This window comes from Equus asinus, chromosome 1 (assembly GCF_041296235.1).
Source record: "Equus asinus isolate D_3611 breed Donkey chromosome 1, EquAss-T2T_v2, whole genome shotgun sequence".
In the NCBI taxonomy this organism is placed as follows: Eukaryota; Metazoa; Chordata; class Mammalia; order Perissodactyla; family Equidae; genus Equus; species Equus asinus.
This window is the reverse complement of record NC_091790.1, coordinates 24,549,150-24,568,937: the sequence shown is the minus strand read 5'-3', so window position 1 is coordinate 24,568,937 and position 19,788 is coordinate 24,549,150. Positions and strand designations below refer to the sequence as shown.

At 46.7% G+C, this 19,788-nt stretch overlaps 1 protein-coding gene across 8 annotated transcripts in view; it reads left to right on the top strand.

Annotated features, from left to right (window-relative positions):
* The window catches only part of CCR6 (C-C motif chemokine receptor 6), a 74,427-nt gene extending 65,860 nt beyond the window's left edge, over positions 1-8,567 (top strand). For all 8 annotated transcript variants that reach the window (XM_070517339.1, XM_014858389.3, XM_070517130.1 and 5 more), the window contains 2 exons: positions 5,866-5,966; positions 6,066-8,567. In XM_070517339.1, coding sequence (XP_070373440.1) covers positions 5,958-5,966; positions 6,066-7,181 — 1,125 coding nt within the window. In that variant the 5' untranslated portion in view covers positions 5,866-5,957 and the 3' untranslated portion in view covers positions 7,182-8,567. The remainder of the gene's footprint in view (positions 1-5,865; positions 5,967-6,065) is intronic.
* The last annotated feature ends 11,221 nt before the right edge of the window (positions 8,568-19,788 follow it).

Sequence of the window (19,788 nt, the reverse complement as noted above, 5' to 3'; positions counted from 1 at the left end):
ATGAAGAGATTTTCTTTTCTCTATTGTATATTTTTAGCTCCCTTGTCGAAGATTAGCTGTCTGTAGATGTGTGGTTTTATTTCTGGGCTTTCAGTTCTGTTCCATTGATCTATGTGTCTGTTTTTGTACCAACACCATGCTGTTTTGATTACTATGGCTTTATAGTATATTTTGAAGGCAGGGATTGTGATGCCTCCAGCTTTGTTCTTTTTTCTCAGGATTGCTTTAACTATTTGGGGTCTTTTGTTTCCCCATATGAATTTTAGATTCTTTGTTCTCTTCCCATGAAGAATGTCATTGGCATTCTGATTGGGATTGCACTGAATCTGTAGATTGCTTTAGCTAATATGGACATTTTAACCAAGTTTATTCTGCCAATCCATGTGCATGGAATATCTTTCCATTTCTTTATGCCATCATAGATTTCTTTCAATCATGTCTTATGGTTTCCATTGTATAGGTCTTTCACCTCCTTGGTTAAATTTATTCCTAGATATTTTATTCTTCTTGTTGTGATTGCTGGAGTGGATTTTTCCCATTGCATAGGGATATTATCTGGTCGCAGGTTCCACTTGCCTCCACTAGGGGATGGGGTGCAGGAGCTGTGTATTCTGAGCTTGCCACCATCCCTGTCAGCTGTGCCTGTCCGAGCCTGGGCCACTCCTTGGGACCCCAGCAGCCACGTGGGGCTTCCCCACCAAATGGAAAGCAATCATGCAGGGGCTCAGGGTTTCTGCCACCTGCTTCCACAGTCCCACGGAGAAGCACTTCCCACTTTGGGGCCACAGTGGTGCTGTGGGTGTTTCAGCTGGGAGAGCCATCACACGTGTGTACTGGGCTGTCTGCTGGCCAGAGAGTGCTCACTTGTCTCCACCAACACCTCAGGGATAGTCCATCCACCTTTAGGTCTATAGCTGCATGAGTCTCTTGGGGTGACCTGATGTGCTGTGTGGGTATCTTCCACTGATCAAAGAATGTTCACTTTGTTGTAATTCAAACAGGGAGAGACAAAGGGAACAGCTTGCTCCGCCATATTGCTGACGTCACTCTGTTAGTCTTAATATTGAGTTGTAAAGAGTTCTTTTTATATTCTGGATCCAATCATGGTCAAATGTAAGTTTATAATTTTTTTCTCATTAATTTTTTGTTTCATTTTCTTAAGTATCTCTCAAAGAGCAGGTGTTTTGAATTCTGATCAATTACAATTTATGAATTTTTTTACACTTCATGCCTTTTGCAATTTATATTAGAAGTCTCTTTTATTCCCCAGGGCACAAAGATTTTTCTCCTATGTTTTCTTCTAGATGTTTTATGGTTTTAGCTCTTCCATTTAGATCTACAGCTCATTTTGAGTTTTCGTTTTTACCTATGGTGTGAGATGAGGGGTAAGGATCAATTTTTTATACATAAATATCAAATTGTTATTCCAACACCATTTATTAAAAAACACCGTTTCCCCCCCATTAAATTATCTTGGCATGTTAAGAATTAGTCAATCATTTATGTGTGAGACTATTTCTGAACTCTCTATTCTGTCCCATTGATTATACGTCCATCCTCTCACCAATACCGTACTGTCATGATTATTGTAGCTTCACAGTAAGTCTTGAAATCAGGTAGTTTGAGTCCTACAATTTTGTTCTCTTTTTCAAAATTCTTTTGGCTGTTTCTAAGCCCCTTGAATCTCTCTATAAATTTTAGGATCAGCTTGTCAATTTCTACCAAAAAAACCCTGCCACAATTTCCATTTGGATTATGTTGTGTTTGTAGATTAATTCAGAGAGAACTGACCTCTTAATATTGAATTGTTAAATCTTGAACACGATAGATCTCTCCATTAACTTAGATCTTATTTAATTACTCTCAGCAATGGTTTGCAGTCCTCAGTGTGTAAATCCCGTATAAATTTTGTTAATTGTATTGATAAGTATTTCACTTCATGGTTTTTGATGCTATTATAATTACTTTTTTTCACTTTCAATTCCCGAATTTTCCATATGTTGCTACAATACAGAATCACAATCAGTTTGTGTATGTGGACAGTGTCTCATCTGTATGAATCACAGTGTATTTTTCTCTGTACATATTTTATATTTCATCTGTAGAATCTTCATTTGGATCTTTTTTTAAATATCTTTCATTCCTCTCTTCAGCACCTTTATGCATTCCTCTACCTTCTTGAACACATGCAAAACATCTACAGCCGCTAACGCAGCATCTTTTTCCATGAATCTTATCATCTCTGTCATTTTTCTGTTTCTTTATGTAGATTGTGGGTCATATTTACTTGTTTTTTTAAATGTCTGTGTCTTAGTCAGTTGGAGCGGCTATAACAAATTACCATAGAGTGGGGGGCTTAGACAACAAACATTTATTTCTCACAGTTCTGGAGGCTGGCAAATCCAAGAGGAAGGTGCTGGCAGATCCAGGCTCTGATGAGGACACGCTTCCTGGTTTGCTTTCTTCTCGCCATGTCCTCACATGGTGGAGAGCAGAGAGCGAGGAAGCAAGCTTGCTTGTGTCTCTTCTTTTTTTGATTATTTATTTATTTATTTATTTTTCAATTATTTTATTGAGGTCATATTGGTTTATAACATGGGGTAAATTTCAGCTGTACCTTTTTATATATCAGTTTCTGTAGAGACTGCATTGTGCGCACACCACCAATAGTCTAGTTTTTGTCCGTCATCATACACATGTGCCCCTTTACCCTTTTCACCCTCCCCCCACCCCCTTCCCCTCTGGTAACCACTAATCTGTTCTCTTTATCCATGTGTTTGTTTATCTTCCACATCTGAGCGAAATCATGTGGTGTTTGTATTTCTCTTTCTGGCTTATTTTACTTATCATCATACCCTCAAGGTCCATCCATGTTGTTGCAAATGGGAGGATTTCAGTCTTTTTTATGGCTGAGTAGTATTCCATTGTATATATATATATATACCACATCTTCTTTATCCATTCATCTGTTGATGGGCACTTGGGCTGCTTCCAAATCTTGGCTACTGTGAATAATGCTGCAACGAACATAGAGGTGCATAAGCCTCTTTGGATCATTGATTTCAAGTTCTTTGGATAAACACCCAGTAGTGGAAAAGCTAGCTCATACGGTATTTCTATTTTTAGCTTTTTGAGAGATCTCCATACTGTTTTCCATAGTGGCTGCACCACTTTGCACTCCCACCAGCAGTGGATGAGGATTCCCTTTTTTCCATGTCGTCTCATGTTTCTTCTTATAAGGGTACCAATCCCATTCGTGAGAGGAGGTCCCACCTCCAAATGCTAACACATTGGACATTAGGATTCAGCATATGAATTTCATGGAGACACAATCATTCAATCTATGGCAGTCTAGAAATTTTTGTTTGGATGCCAGACATTATGAATTTTATATTGTCGAGAGCTGCATTTTGTTGTATTTCTCTGCATAATGTTGGGCTTTGCTCTGCAATGTAGTTATATTATTGGAATAGGTTAGATCATCTGACACTTTTCTCAAGCTTTGTCATGGCGGGTCCAGAGCAGCATTCAGTGCAGGATTACTTTAGCTCCTTGACTCCTAAGGTGGTACCCTACTGAGGATGCTATCCAGTGCCCTGTGACTTGGAAGTTGTCGCTAATCTGCCTGTGAAGAGAACTATTTCCAGCCTGTGAGAACTCCGGGAATTTTTCTGCCCCTCCATTCTGGTAGTTCTTTATCCAGTCTTGCGTCGATTCCTCTCATGGACACTTTTCTGCAGTCTCCTGAGTTCTCTGTATATAGCTTCCTTCTTTCTCTTGTCATGCTTGCAGATTATAGTTGCCTGTACTCTTTGAACTCTGATCCATGTCTCCTCAACTTGGCAAGATCGCCATTCTCCATTTGGGCCCCTTGCTCTGCAGCTTGGAAACTGCTTTCAGTGTCTGCTGGGGCCTCCAGAGCTCAGATCCTTGTTCACTTCGCTTCTGTCAGAGACCATAATCCTGGGATGTCTGTCACCCAATGCCTGAAGTCTATTATTTAATATATTTTATAGGTTTTTCTGGTTGTTTCATACAATTGAGTACATTTGGTCTCTGTTCATCCAATGTGGCTGGAAGCACAAGTCTTGCAGTCACGTTTTGATTGACAGGTTAAATCTGATCATCTGATGGATGCATTTATCTCCTCACAAGCTGTTGCACCATGGGAGGTTTAAATTATGCTTCTTCTGCACACTCTAAAGCCCTCAGAAGTGTGCCCTTGCAGGCGAGTGCAAAAGTGCAGAGAAGATCCAGACTCCCCCCGGCTCCCCCGCAGTCTTCTGTCCAGAGCAGTCACAGAGAACAGAACATTTGCTCTCCAAGTGACGTGCCAGGCATCAGGGAAGGAACGGGGTGGAGGCCACCCCATCCGCGACTGTGTAAGCAACAAAATGAAATCAAATGCTGCCAGAAGTGTGTTCAGAAAGTCCTTCAGGGAGAGCCTTGTGTTATACCGACTTCTCTTCCCAAATGTCAGGTTCCACCTCGGCTCCGTGGGTGAGGACCGATTCGGCAGAGAATGACGAATTGTGGGAGTATTTTGCCTTTGTGCTCTTGCGTCTGAAGCCTGCCTTTCTGGTGCTTCTCCTTCTTCTTGACCTTGTCAGTCCACATGGTAGGGGGGAAGAGAGGAAGAAGAGAATGAATGAACTTGAATATCAGAGGATTTGAGGCCAGGGATTGGACTGAGGATCGGGTGGGGGGGGGGTGGATAATAAAGTAGGATGATGATCAACAGCAAATAAAGCAAAATGAGCGAGTCTGAGAAGAGCCAAGAATTCTTCCTCCCTTCCTGCTTGAGTCAGTTTCAAACGATAGATTTCAGAATCCTTCACTCTGAGATGCCAGCTCCATCCTTCACACTCTCCCGGTGAACTTCTGTGCCTGGCCCCGTGCATTGTCCCTCTTAGTGTTCCCAGCACATCTTATGCTAAGTCAAGGTTGTTTGATGACAGTTAAGCTGACCCGGCTTGGCTGGTTGCACCGTTTCACAAACACACGATGCTCAGTGTTCCTTTTCAGCTGGGGCCGTATCGGTCACCTGCAGGAGGTCACCTTCTCTGACAGCCCTTTGCCCGGAGCCTGCCTGCTCTCCAAGGACCCACAGTGGGCCCGTGCGTGGAGCCTTTCCCCACTGTGCCAGCCTTAACCTTCCTTTGCACACTCTGGTTTCTGACAACGATGATGCATCTGCCCCAGCAGATGAGTGGTTGTAAACGAGAGAATACACTGGAAATATCTGTGCCTGTTAAGAAACACACATACATCCCTACAGCCTTTCCAGGCCAGACAGTCTTCTTCAGTCCATCTTGAGAATGACCTTCACAGTCACCCACATGGGGGAAAAATTGATGAACTACATTGTAAACTATTTGCAGGCCAGGAGTATAAATTCTGCGTTTTCTAGACATATCTCTACTTCTATAGATTTTGTTCGGTGGAATCTCGTTGAACGTAATTAAATTGAATTTTGAACAAAGATTTCTGAGCAGATGAAAATCTGTGGTTTTGCTGGTATCATCCTTCTTTATACAACAGATCAGGGGCCAGCAAGTTACAGCCCGTGGCCACCCAGGTCAGGTCAGCCCATTCCTTTGCGTCATCGCTGTGACTGCTGTAAAGCTCCAAGGTCAGGGTTGGGTAGTTGTGACAGAGACGATATGAAGTGCAGAGCCTAAAATGTTTACTATCTGGCCCTTCAAAGAAAGAGGTTGCTGACAGCTGTTCTAAGTAAATATTTTTGTGTAAGATAGCGTGCTGTGCACTCTTTGCGTTCAAATGGGATGGCACGCTGCTAACGAAATTCTCTGGCTCTCTCAGAATTTTGTCTTAACTCGAGTGTGTTTTGCTTTCTCTCCTTAGATTCACTTCCCTCCCGTCATCTCCGCTGGTGAGTCAGACGGGTTGGATCCTCTGTACGGGGCCTGGATTCCCTGTGCAGATCGAGTAGCACCATGAGTGGGGTAAGCATCTATTTTGTTTTGTCTGGGGGTATGATTTTGGTCAGTTTTGACTACTTGAACATTGCACTCCAGCTAACTCTATCTTCATTCATTTTCCAGGAACTCATGAATTTCAGCAACAACTACGAATTAAGTGAGGATTATTTTGGGTCAGCTAATAATTCAGATTATCCATTTGAGGAGGACACATTATGTTCCTTGCAAGAGGTCAGGAAGTTCTCTGGGCTATTTTTGCCAATTGCTTACTCCTTGATATGTGTCTCTGGCCTCCTGGGCAATATTTTGGTGGTGGTCACTTTTGCTTTTTATAAGAAAGCCAAGTCGATGACAGATGTTTATCTCTTGAATATGGCCATCGCCGACATACTCTTCGTGCTCACTCTCCCATTCTGGGCAGTGTATCATGCTACTGGTGAGTGGACTTTCAGCAATGCCATGTGCAAACTGATTAGAGGTATCTACACCATCAACTTTAACTGTGGAATGCTGCTCTTGACCTTCATCAGCATAGACCGCTATGTTGCCATTGTCCAAGCGACCAAGTCTTTCAGACTCCGGTCGCGAACATTAGCACACCGTAAATTGATCTGTTTCGTTGTGTGGGCAGTGTCCATCCTCATCTCCGGTTGGACTTTTACATTCAATGAGAAATACAACGTGCAAGACAGCCAGGTCTGTGAGCCCAGGTACCCCCCAGCCTCAGAGCCGATCAAGTGGAAGCTGCTGATGCTAGGCCTTCAGCTCCTTTTCGGTTTCTTCATCCCACTGGTGTTTATGATCTTCTGCTACATGTTTATTGTCAAAACCTTAGTGCAGGCTCAGAATTCTAAGAGGCACAAAGCCATCCGCGTGATCATAGCGGTGGTCCTGGTGTTTCTCGCTTGCCAGATTCCCCATAACGTGGTGCTCCTTGTGACCGCGGCCAACTTGGGTAAAATAAACAGGTCCTGCAGCAGCGAAAAGCTGATTGGCTACACCAACAACATCACTGAAGTCTTGGCTTTCCTGCACTGCTGTCTCAACCCCGTGCTCTATGCATTTATCGGTCAGAAGTTTAGAAACTACTTTCTGAAGATCATGAAGGACCTGTGGTGTGTGAGAAGAAAGCAGACATCCCAGGGCTTCTCCTGCTCCAGGCTGTACTCAGAAACCTTCATCTCCAGGCAGAACAGCGAGACGATTGACAACGATAACGCGTCATCCTTTACTATGTGATGTTCCTGGAAGCGTGGTGTGGACATGCTAACAGACATGGGGCCAAAAGGCATGGGAAATGCGGAACTTACACAAAAGCAGGCCGGTGTCTTTCCTGCGGGGTCAGGACTGCACCTGCTCCTGGACTCCATAAGTCTGTATGCAGGGTGGTGGGTGGGCTCCGAGATGTAGTGTCTCCCCAATTTAGGCGACCAGGTTGCTCGGTGACTCCGGAAACCTTACAGCTGGCATTCCACAGAACAGGATTTGGGAAGTTCGGAATGAAAGTGAATTGTTTACAAATGGGAACATTTTCAGAAATATTCACACAGCAGTCGTGGCCCACAGTTTCTTCTGGTCATAGCAAAAATCATCACGTGGTTTGGCAGACTCAAACAGGCAAAAACAAATGAAAGCCCTCACGCAACTTGTTTTAGGCAGAAGGTTAAATGTTTTATCTATCAAAATGTTTACCGTTGCTAATTATAAGCAGCATAATCGACCGGCTTGCTTTTTCTCTCATTTCCCTATGATTCACTGAACGAGCATGAGATTGTAAAAGGCAGAGGAAAAGTAAGCTCAAGAAACTCTGCAGGAAGAGACAGAAGAGGTGGATGGATAAGTATTGGTGACAATCGTCCCCACAGATAAGGCACTTCAAGTTCTAACGGGCCAACAGCAAAGTGTGTTTGTTGAATTTCCTTGAGAACCTGTTCTCTGTATGGCTAACTCTTCCCCAAAAGTCGGTTGGACTGAGGGTTCTACAAAGATGGGGGTCCCTCAGGATACAGAAGGGGCTTAATAAATACGTGTTGAACAAATCATAATGAAATTGGAGTTTATAGGGCAGTTTAAAGTGTTAGGTGTTTTAAATTTTTTAAAAAAATAAACAGATACTTTTTTAAAATAAAGAGCCAGGGAACCTCACTGCAACAATATGGAAAGAACCTTCGTTCCTTTTCCACAGTGGAGACGGAGAAGGATGGTCCTGTTGGAGGACTCTGGTTATAAAGAGCTTCAAACTAGCTGGTGGGTAGCCAGCCTCCTGTGGGCTTCTGATGCTGATCGTTAGTGCTTTTACCTAAAGTCTAAGGTTAATTATGGAATCAGATTTTAACCACTCTCTTCAGCGTGGTGGAAAGTTCATAGAACTCATATTTTGCAAGTGCTGTGTACATATTTGAACATAAGTGGAACAGTATCAACATGTATTACAAAAACACAGACACATATTCAAAAGATACTGACATGTTTTATCCTGACAAACGCGTTACTTGAAACTTTCTATGTTCTCTCAAGCTTTAACTACGTCTGTATATGAAATTCAAAGTGACATCTTAGAACTCAAAGTCTGTATTTTGAAAACATGGTTTTGGCTTTGCAAAATAAAACTATTTTGTGTGTGAAGTAGGAATGTTCTTTCAGATTCGCGTTGTGGTGGGGGAGACCGTGGTGCCCCGGGGTCTCACATCCTTCAGATCTGTTAGCATTCGACTCCAGAAATCAAAGCATCGAGATGTTACTCTGATGCTGCTTGCGGTATAACCCACGCACTGATACGACCTATGGAACTAAGTTTGGTTTATAAACCGGCACAGAAACTTCTTGCTTATTAGCACAGCTGGGAAATTCTGTACAATTAACATCTTCAGAGAAATGAAGCTTATTTCTTTAAGCAATAGCCTTTTAAAATTCCAGCACAATGAATAAAAATGTTTCTAAACTGTACTACATACTTTGTGTCATTAAATAGCATTGTTTTTTCTCGCTGCCTAGGGGATCACGACAGGTACATCGATGCCTGTTTGGGGCTGCAATGCGTTGACGCCCTCAGGAGACACGGCTCTGGTGGGCGGTGTCTATGCTCTCACAGTAAATGTCTCTGGCTTGTTCCTTAACAGCTCCCGTGTCTTCTTTTCATCGATTTCCCCATCTCTCTCTCACTGTCAGGCTCTGGCTGGATCCTAAGGGGTCTGCCTTTAGTCTCTCCTCTACACTCTTTGCAAACATGGTTCTATGATGTTTAGAGAACCAGCTCTCTGCACACATCAGAACTGTGTCCTAATATAGACAGTGAGTTAGGACCCTCTAGTCTATTATTAGTAAATTAATCATATACACATGCATACGTTTACTACATACACTTATGTGTGTGTGTTTATGTGAAATCACACCTATTTGTGCTGAGCAGAAGACAAATTTCTTGGTTCCCATTACAAAGTAGTTAAGACGGTCTTGATCAATTATTTTTGGATAAATGAGATTTTATTACACATAAGTCTCAACAAAGGGGAAAATTTAGGCACTACAGTATAATCTTGCAAATTGCACACCTTGACAATAGGCACTTAAATGTCACCTTGCAAACTGCATGTTGATTTGCTTCTGAGGACTTATTAGTTTTTAAGTGAGGCCAGAAAAGGATAATATTTTCAAATCATGTTAAGATTTCTGATAATGTGTGCAAATTCTAGGCACTCTGAAGGTATAAGTACAGAGAACCTGGTGGAAATGGATACAGTGTATATGCTTGTATAATATTAGTGCATTAGTTTGGCATGGCTGCCATAATGAAATATCCCAGACCCGGCAGCTTAACCAAGAGAAATGTATTCTCTCACAGTCTGGAGGCTGGAATTCTGAGACGGAGGTATCGGCAGGGCTGGTGCCTCCTGAGGCCTCTCTCCTGGCGTGTAGATGGCGGTCTCCTCCCCGTGTCCGCACATGGTTGTCCCTCTGTGTGTGTCCGTGTCCTGATCTCCTCTTCTTACAGGGACACCAGTCACATTAGGTTGGGGCCACCCTAATGACCTCATTTTACCTTGATCACCTCTTTAGAGGCCCCATCTCCAGATACAGTCCCATCCTGATGTCCTGGGGGTCTGGGCTCTAACAGGTGAATTTTGAGAATTTTGAGGGACATAATTCAGCTCCTAACAGCTGGTTTTCTGAAGGTAGAGAGACTTTCCACATTAATTTCAAACACTTGAGAATTCGTTGCCAGGTATTTTTTCCCTTCTAACAAATTGTGTTCCAAATATTCAGTCCTGTTTCAGTTTGTCAGACGTATATCCCCGCAGAACGAAGACGACAGAAGTCAGTGGTGATCTAAGGTCAGACCACACCCATGTGTGTAACCTGCACGGTAACCGAACTCCAGTACCCAGGTCACAGTTCTCGTGGCCAATCTGCTGCCCCCACGCCCCACCCCCTCCAGTCCTCCTGCAGGGCAGTGGGAATTTCCCCAAACCCAAGCCGCTTCTGTCCCCCATGCAGAGAGCTCCCTCTTTTCCAAGGACCACAGGATGGTAGCAGCAGCTGTGGCTGCAGAAGGCAGTTGACACAGTGCCCGTGGAGGCCAGGACCCCATTCTGTGCACTCACTAGTATAAACAGGGCATTCCTGGCTTGTGACTTCAGAGTGGCCTCTGGTGTCATAATTCAGTTCCTGGAGCACCTCAGATCTTACACGTCTGGGCAGAACGGTGATGTTTCACATTTACGGCTAGACTACTGGAATCCTCGTAGCCCCCCCAAAAGTTCAGCCCCTCTGATGTAGTCTACGCTCTGCTGGAGGGCCCTCGGGGGACCTGTATCCCTTGCTGCCAATTGCCAGATTGCTTTCTGACATTCTTCCTTGATTTGCTTTTGCTAATATAGTAATTTTCCTGATGTTTTATTTAGGTAAATCCATGAGAGAACTAAAAGCAAGAGCTATATCTTTTCTAATCCCTTGATCTATTTCTTTATGATATTACAGTCAGGTCGACAACCTAGGACGACCAGCAGGATGCTGTTGTCCTCAACTCCAGGCTGTCCTCAGGCTGCAAGGGGGCTGCTCTAGCTCCCTCCATCACATTCCTACCCCAGCCAACAGAAAGAGCAAGAAGAGGACCTTTATCCTTAGGGGCACAACCTGAAAGCTGTGGGACTCACTTCTCCCAACCTATTGGCTTTAACTTAGTCACGTGGTTACAACCAGGTGACAGAAAGCTGGGGAAATGTCTCCCGCTGTGTGGCCACGTGTCTACATACACGCAATCACAGTGAACACACGGTACTTCTGTTACTATGTAGCAGGGGAGGAGAGATGCTGGGAAAACGAACTTCAGTGGAAGCAGGAACAGCTGGACCACTCACTTCAAAAAAAGAACAGATTGTCAATTGTAAAGAAATAGCTGGATCTGCAGGAAAAGAGAGCCCAAAGCGGGCTCAGCAAAGGCCTCTAGGAAGGGTTCCAGGGAGGCAGGGTCAGCCCTCTGCCCCTGAGCGGACCTCTCCACCCACATCTCACTGATGACCTCCCCTGCATCTGCCCTGGTCAGTCTGGATTGTCTACATTTGCAATTAGGGTTAATATTTTCTTTAGAAAGTTTCATTTCTCTGCCTCTTTTTGAAAGATTACCAGGATTCTTGAATTTAGCATGACATTTGGGGTCCTCTTTCTGAGCCCATCATGTAAGGAGAGGGGCCCCGTCTTCCCGCGGAGAACGAGAAATGCGTCTATGAGATGCTGTAAGCAAGTTCTGGCTTCACCCGGGATGCAGGGATGTGCCTCTTCGGCGGGGCGCTGCCGCCCTCTGGTGGCCGCGAGCCGCACTCACAGGTCCAGAACCGGGTTCCCGCGGTGCCACGAATTCTCCAGAATCCCAGGTGGCGAATTTGGCGTGTATGTCTTCCTGCAAACACTTTGAAGTCTACTTTCAAAAACGAATCCATAAAATGGATAGAATGTTATACTACGTTCTCTGAAGATTGGTATAAAATCTTTAGAACAATGATGAAGCTTAAAAATCTGATTGCAATATTGCTACAATTCATTTTTTTCTTGCCTTTAACATTCATACAATAGTAGATTGGCTCTTTGACTTTTTTTTTTTTTTTTTTTGCTGTGCGACCACCTATATTGTGGTTTTTCGGTGTTTGCTTTTTTGTTTTGGTGATAGCATATGTGTTTATGAATGTGTCTATGTTTACATACGACTTAGGAAATAGAGCATATATATATTTTTAAGATATATATTTTAGGGCAGTTTTTAGGGTATTCTAACTAATAAAGAAGAGTTGTTTTTTTTTTAAAGTGATATAGTCTCCTACTAATTAATTCTAAAGTTAGGCATCTCTTTTTTCTAGCTTTCTAAATTCTGGGGATATCAGAGTTTGCCTTCCCCTGATTACTAGGACAACAGAGGGACAGGGTGGCATTTGGGGTGAGTCAGTATTCACTGGGAACTGTTACTGCTTCTGGTCTGTGCTGCGTGAGGAGTAGGGAAAGGAGGGGGTCCGCTCTGGAGACACCCTGTCTAAGCTGACAATGACACTCTTGCCGAAACTCGGGAGCCTGGCCTTGGGGACACACGGGAGCTGTCTCTCAGTCATCCACAGTCACCTACAGATCAGACTTCGAATGATTCCCATCCAACTGTGAGCCAGCAGCCCAGCCAGAGGCTCTGCATCAGGACCACCAGGCAGCGCCCTGCTGAAGGGAGCAGGGGCTATGGGCTCATGGTGACGGAGATGTCCATGGCCTCTTCGGCCATCGCATCAGCCCTTTTGTCCCTTCTCACTGATTACTCTCAAATGACCCATCCCTGTGGGGTAGACAGTCACCCCCACAGGCTCTGTGTCCTGGGCACACAGCCGGACCACACTCCCCACGGCCCTGGGCGTGGGACTCAGTTCTAGCCAGAAATCCTGAGTGACAGGTGCAGTGCTGCATGTCTGGGTCTAGCCCAAAATAACGCCCGGTGAATGCTCTTTGTTGGCTGGGATGGAGCCGACCCCCAGGGCACCTTGGGAACCAGTGGGTAAAACCAGCAGAATTCCCACTCGGTCTGAATTCCCACTGACCGGTCCCCTTCCCGGGGCTCCCATGTGAACCAGAGTTAACTCCTATTAGGTTTGAGACAAATTGTATTATTCCGGTTCTGTTTGCACCATTGAGCCCATGCACGCAGAGCGATCGCTCTGGGCCGGGCTGTCCTCCCCCCACAAAGGATGCCCCCCCCATCCCTGCAGATGCTCCTGCTTCCCTCTGCTCACTCCTCCACGCTCCCCTGTCCCCACGCATGCTCCCGTGCTCCCCTGGTCGGCACTTCCCCAAGGGGTGGGGCTGTCAAGCAGGAGCCCACCATTCTCTGCCCAATTCTGAATCCTCTGTGTCTGCACCCGCAGACCTCTGTCCCCTGTTTCAGACGTGGGAGTGGCCCCCTCCCTGACAAGGGCCATCTGGCGGATCGATTCTGGGTCTCGATTCCTCCCTCCCTGCGTATTGCACAGCCACCTGCTGGCTGCGGCCCCTCGTGGGTCCAGTGTACACGAACCCCCCTGATTTGGGACTTTGCCTTATGACTTGTTGTGGCAAGGGGTCGTCGGCAGATGAGCCCTGAGCGGAGGCTGGAAATGGGCTCTGGGGTTGGGCTCGTCCTCGTGGCCTTTGCCGGGTGGACCCTGAGTGCCTAGAGCCATTGGACACCCTGTGAACCTGGACCAGCAGCCCGGAGCCACGCAGGGAGAGCGGCTTTCCAAGGACCCCCTGACACCAAGGGGAGAAACATCGATGTTTCTGCGGTCTGCTCTGAGATGCTCTGGCGGTGGCCTCTGCTCTCCCGTCCCCACCCCTCGTGTCCCTGTGTCCCCTCCCACCAGCTCAGCAGCATCAGTGGACCAGCAGATGGTGTTGCTCCCGTCTAATAATACAACATAAAAACATAAAGCCACCTCTTTACACCACCCTGCCTCCGTCTCCGCCCCTTCCTGCCTCGGTGCTCGGCTGTGCTCCAGCTCACTCCACCTCGGAGTTAGGTCCTGTCCCCACCACCCCACTGACCTGGAACCGTCAAGGTTGCTGTGACCTTGGTGTTCCAGACTCAAGGAATGCGCGCCTCTGGTCAGCCTCCCAGACCGCCCTCACTGGTGACCCCGTGGGGAGGGGGTCATGTTTCTGTCTGTGGCCCCTCCCCTGTGTTGCTGTTGCCCCCCTGCTCTGTCTGACCCCTCAATGCGGAGCTGCCCCGACTCAGTGTTGTGTTGTTCTGCCTCCCCTCCCTGTGCCCTCCTCGCTGGGGCCACGTCCTCATCCTTGCATTTCAGGCCCCCCCCCCCACATGCTGATGACAAGTCTGGACCTTTCTTTGAGGTTCCAGGCTCCCAAACAGACCTGCCTCTTGGAAGTGTCCTCCACACATCTCCAAGGGGTCTCAGATGCCACAGGGAGCTTGAGAGCTCTGCGTCTTTCCCAGAAGCCTCCTTTTGCCCCCGTCTTTCCCTTTTTGGTAAATGTCGCCTTTACCCACCTTGTTTACTAAGAGACACCACTGTCAGGCCACCCCCCAGGCCGGTCGGTTCTGTCTCCATAGACATCTCGGGATGTGTCTGTGCCTACTGCCCCTCGCCCCTGCTGCATCTTCTCATGCACAGACTATTGCAGTAGCACATTGGTTCATCTTGTCACTCTCTCGCCTGCCTTGTCCACACTGCAGCCAGAGCAGAATTTTAAACCTGTAGTGCATGCTCTTCCTCTCCTGCTTAACCCTTGTCGGTCACTGTCTTTGCTCTTAGAAGACAATCTTGACTTCCCCCTGCCAGGCTTGACACCATGGTCCCCACTGCCCCTTCCTTGTATCACGTGGCTCTCAGCTCTCACTCACAGCCTCCCACCCATGGCTCTGTTCCTTCCTCCCAGAGGCCCCATCTTCCTGCTTGGGCCTCTCCCACCTTCTGCCCTGTTGCTCCTCTCTGGCATAGATGGTGCTTGCCCATCCTGCCAGGTTTCACTGGAGCGCTACCTTCTTGGTGGGGCCCCCTGACCTCCCCACCCAGGAGGGTCCCCACTATTATCTTCTGACACTGCCGGCTCTTGGTGGCCTCCAAGCATCTCACATGCTCCTTCCTCCATTCGTTCTCCATATTTTACTTTTTAGAGTCTGTGTCCAGCTGGAGAGGAGCTGTCACCAGGGCAGGACCAGCGATGGCCAACGTCCGGCACGTGCTTCCACACTCACGCACACTTGTCTAATTAATGCACAGATGGACACACATCTTACTACCACTTCCAGCTCCTCCCCTGTCGCCCTGTCCCTGACTTCTTGGCTTGGGCTGCAGCTCTGATCCCACTTTGTGATACCCACTTACAGCAGCTGGGAAAGCATCACATTCTTGCTCGAATGACAAAAGGCCCCCAAGGGGTGAGTTCTGTGGTGAGGGGCCATCTTTTCAACTCTGTACCCCTGTGTCTAGAAAGACTTGATGTATAATCCATGCTCTGTTATTTTCTTTTCTCTCCGTAAACTCTTGGGTCCAACCTCTTCCAATTGGGCATTAGGCGTCCCGATTTTGTCACTTAGTAACTGTGTGGTCCTGGCCAGAGTTTTGAACCTCTCAGAGCCTCGGTGGGCTCATCTGTAGATGGAGGGCAATAATACTTTCCTTGTTTCCCTCACTGGTTTTGTAAACAAGAATCACTTATTATGGCAACTGCGATGGTGCATTTAATATTTTGGACTGTGGTGGCTTATAGAGGCACAGAAGGCACTGTGTGTGTCAGTGCAGACCGTTGACACCCTCCAACAGCCTGCCTGACTTATGGGAAGTTTGTCAGGCTATGGAGGAAGAGACGATCAAGGACCAGCCAGGGCCGTGGAGGTGTCCCTGGAATTCTCGTGAAAGGGAGATCACTTACGAGACCAGGCCTTGAAATGTCCTGGAGCAGGAGCAAGGATGCTCTAAGCAGAGAGGAAGGAGGAAGGTGGGGGCTGGGACAGGGTCCGTGCTAGGATGTGGGATGGAGGAGGAAGCTCTGCCCAGTGATAGGAAAAGAGAAGCCATTTGCATGCTGCTGTTCTTCTGTTTTCTGATCACAACTCACAAACTATTATTTCTCTTCAGGGTCCCTGTTCCACTGGTGTCAAGTGTGGAGAGGTCGTCGTCCTTCGTATTGTCCTCTGGGAAGCGTGGTCCTCCGGTGGCGGTGGAGCAGGGTTGGCTGCCGAGGAGCGGAATTCTCCCCCTCTCTGTGCGGTCCCCGTTTACAAAGGGCTTCTGTGCCTCAGCCAGTCATCCCAAGGACCCTTTGAGGAAAGTGTGCTAATTTTTCAGGGGAAAATGTAGGCTCCACATGGCCATGTGCCCTAGGTCACACAGCCAGTGAGCAGTGGGACTAAAACTCAAATTAAGGCCTCAGAGCTCCCCGCCTGGGGTACCCACAGCCTGGTGTCCCATTCTGACTTCAGAGCCTGGGGTCAGAGCTCCAGATCCTACTGACAGGGAAGGTCCCCAGGCTCTGGCATCCAGGTGACGGCTTCTCTGACAGTGTTCACCAGCACTTGTCCTCTGGCCTATGGTTTCGGTGAAAAAGAAACTTGAAACTGAGACTGTGTGGCCTCATTATGAATTCATTGTGGGCCCGGTTGGGTTTCCGGGATCCTGGCACAGGGATTTCTTCTTAGTGTCTGAAGGTACTAAGCATTTTCTGATTTTCAAAGAGACCCTTCTGTACTTCACACCCATGAGCGTGGCTACTATAAAAAAAAAGGAAGAGAATTATTGATGAGCATGTGGAGAAATTTGCACCCTTGTGCACTGCTGGTGGGAATGTAAAATGGTGCAGCCACTGTAGAAAAGAGTATGGCGATTCCTTGGAAAATGGAAACTAGAATTATCATATGGTCCAGCAACGCCACTTCTGGGTACATACGTGAAAGAAGTGAAAGAGGGACTCAAAGAGATGCATATACACCTGTGGTCATAACAGCATTATTCACAACAGCCAAAAGGTGGAAGCAACCCCAGGGTCCACGGATGGATGGATGGATGGATGGATGGATGAACCAAATGGGGTAGATACATGCCAGGGAAGTTTATTCAACCTTAGGGAGGAGAAATTCTGACACACGCCACACCATGGATGAACCTTGAAGACATTATGTTGAGTGAAATAAGCCAGTCACAAAAAGACAAATACTGTGTGATTCCACTCATATGAGGTCCCCCCTAGATAGTCAAATTCACAGAATCAGAAAGTAGGATGGTGGTGCCAGAGCCTGGGGAAGGGGACGCGGGAAAGGGGAGTTGCTATTTAATGGGGACAGAGTTTCAGTTTTGGAAGATGAAAGAGTTCTGGAGATGGATGGTAGGGATGGTCGCACAACAATGAGAATGCGCTCAATGCCACTGAACCGTGCACTTGAAAATGGTTAAGATGGTAAATTTTATGTGTATTTTACCACAATTTAAAAAAGAGGCATTTTGAGGATGCCTATTGTTTGGGGACCCCATGAACTCTAGCAGTATGTTCTGGAAACCTCTGTCACATGAGGCATTTCACAGCCCCCAACCAAGCCCTCAGGCAAACGTGGAGTCCGCTCATTATCCTAAGCCTAAATAAATCAAAATTGTTGACTGACTTATTGGCAGAAATGGTTATGAAAATACAGAGGAACAGCTTTCTCCAATAGCTATGAAAATGATGGTATTTTCTTTTGTGTTAGTGTCTTCCCAGAAGATTCTTGGAGATATAATTTTAAGTTTGCCTCTGGATCCAAACTTCAAAGTAGATTTAAAAAAGAAAATCAACCTATTACATAATTAATAAAGTTAAATTGTTAACTTTAAGTGAGGTTCATTGTTCGTTCATTAATTATTTATTCCACAAATTTAGTAAGCGTCCACTGTGTTCCAGGCCCTGGGCAAAGTGCTTGGGATGCAAAGAGGAAGTGATGCCGTGTGAGCTTCGAGGAGCCGACATGGAAAAAGCAGACGTGAGCACCACAGGCCGGCCTTCATGGTGGGAGAATGAATTACTCGCTGTGTTGGGGTCCAGGAGGGGTCTTGTCAGGGAGGTTCCACACAGAAGGCAGGTCTCAGGGGCAAGACCAGAAAAGGTGGGTAGGAATTTGCAAGAAACAGAAACTAGAGCATCCCATGCAGGATGTCCTGCATCTGGAGGACTCACTTATGGCCAAGGAGGAATCAGTGGCCTCTCGGATTTTGGAAAGAGAAACGACAAGGTTAAGAGCGTTTTAACACAGTGATCACATGATCTGAATAAGGAAAGACATCCATCACTCGGAGCAAAATCCGGGCTCCTGGCTCTCAGTACCCAATATGCCGGGATTCAGATGATGCTGAGATTTGCAAGATGCACAGATGATGGTGCACCTGCTTCATTACAAGAAGTCAGTCACTGGAGAAAAGAAACTAAAACTTGCTACTGACAGCAAAATAGTTGCGGTTCTGAGGCCCGTCATGTGTTGTCTACCCGCACTCTCCTCTTGAGTCATTTCCTTGCTCCGAGGGAATAATTTGGGGAAGGCTAAGAGCCTCGTTACTCCGTCTCTTTAAGGGAGAACGCCCTTTGAGTATTTGCAGGGCGTCTTGGAGAGGAGCAATGGGACAGGATGCCACAGGAGCGTCCTCAGAGATGGGTGTTCACAGCATCCTGAATCTTCCTATGTACAAAAAAACCTGTCCCATTTCACAGATGTGCAGAATAAAACTTGTCAGCTTCCTTAGAAAAGATCCAGAAAGGATTTACTAGAAGAAAGAATGGTAATTAACCCTTGATTTTGCAGAAATTTTCAGCATTCAGTTCACTGAGCACCCATTGTATGCAGACTCTGTGTTGAAGGATGTGTGGGTGCAAAGCTGTGTCCCCAAAGGGCCCCAGGCTGGTTGGGGTGTCAACAAAGGTGACAGGATAAACAGATCACTTGAAAATAGCAAAGAAGCACCTCCTGAATTCTTCTCATGTGCTGGGCTCGGTGTTCAGCAGGGTCGTACGTATGATTTTCTTTAATCCCCACAATAACCCACAAGTCAGGGTTTGTACCCTCATTTTACAGAAGAGGAAAGTTCAGAGCAGTTTGGTGATTTGTCCCAGGTCACAAAGCTGGAAGTGACAAAGCGGGAGGCTGACCTTGGCCGCGAACCCAGTGGCTCTCAGCCCTGGCTGTAAATGAACACAAAGAATGAGGGAAATTAAAAATCCCGGTGCCCACATCCCTCATCAGACCAACTGAGTCAGGATGGCCAGTGTGGACTCTGGCAGGAGGGTTTTCTAAAAGCACCCCATCGCCCAGCCAGCTGCGCTGCGTTAGGACCACGGCTGAGCAAAGGGGAGGGTGGCCGGCTCTGCCCAGGAAGCAGTAGACCTTAGGAGGCAGCAACAGGGTGAGGAGATGCCCCTATTTGCCAGGCTGAAGGAGTGAGCGGGGAGGTGCAGGGAGCAGCTAGTGGCTGTGCCCCTGGAGTGGATGCCATGCCCAAGCGAAGGGCCAGCGGGGGCCCTGCATGTTTGGTGGTGCTTGCTGGCAAGCCTTTTAGGTGGCTGTTTTTGTCCCATCCAAGGACACATGCGGTTGCCATGGCATCTGTTCCATGTCTATGTGACTTCACAGTGCGGATTTACCTGTGTAGAGAGTCACGGATCTCCACGTCCAAAGGCAGGAAAATGGTTAAGACGCATCCCCTGGATAGACATTTGGGTAATCAAGCAAAGAAGACCTATGGGGAGTTTATCATAATATGGAAAATGTTTATGTTAAATGTTAGGTTTTGTTTAAAAGCAGCACTTAAAGTTGTGTGTGCCGTACGTTCAGGGGAAGCAAAATGAGACATTTCTTTTCAAAGGA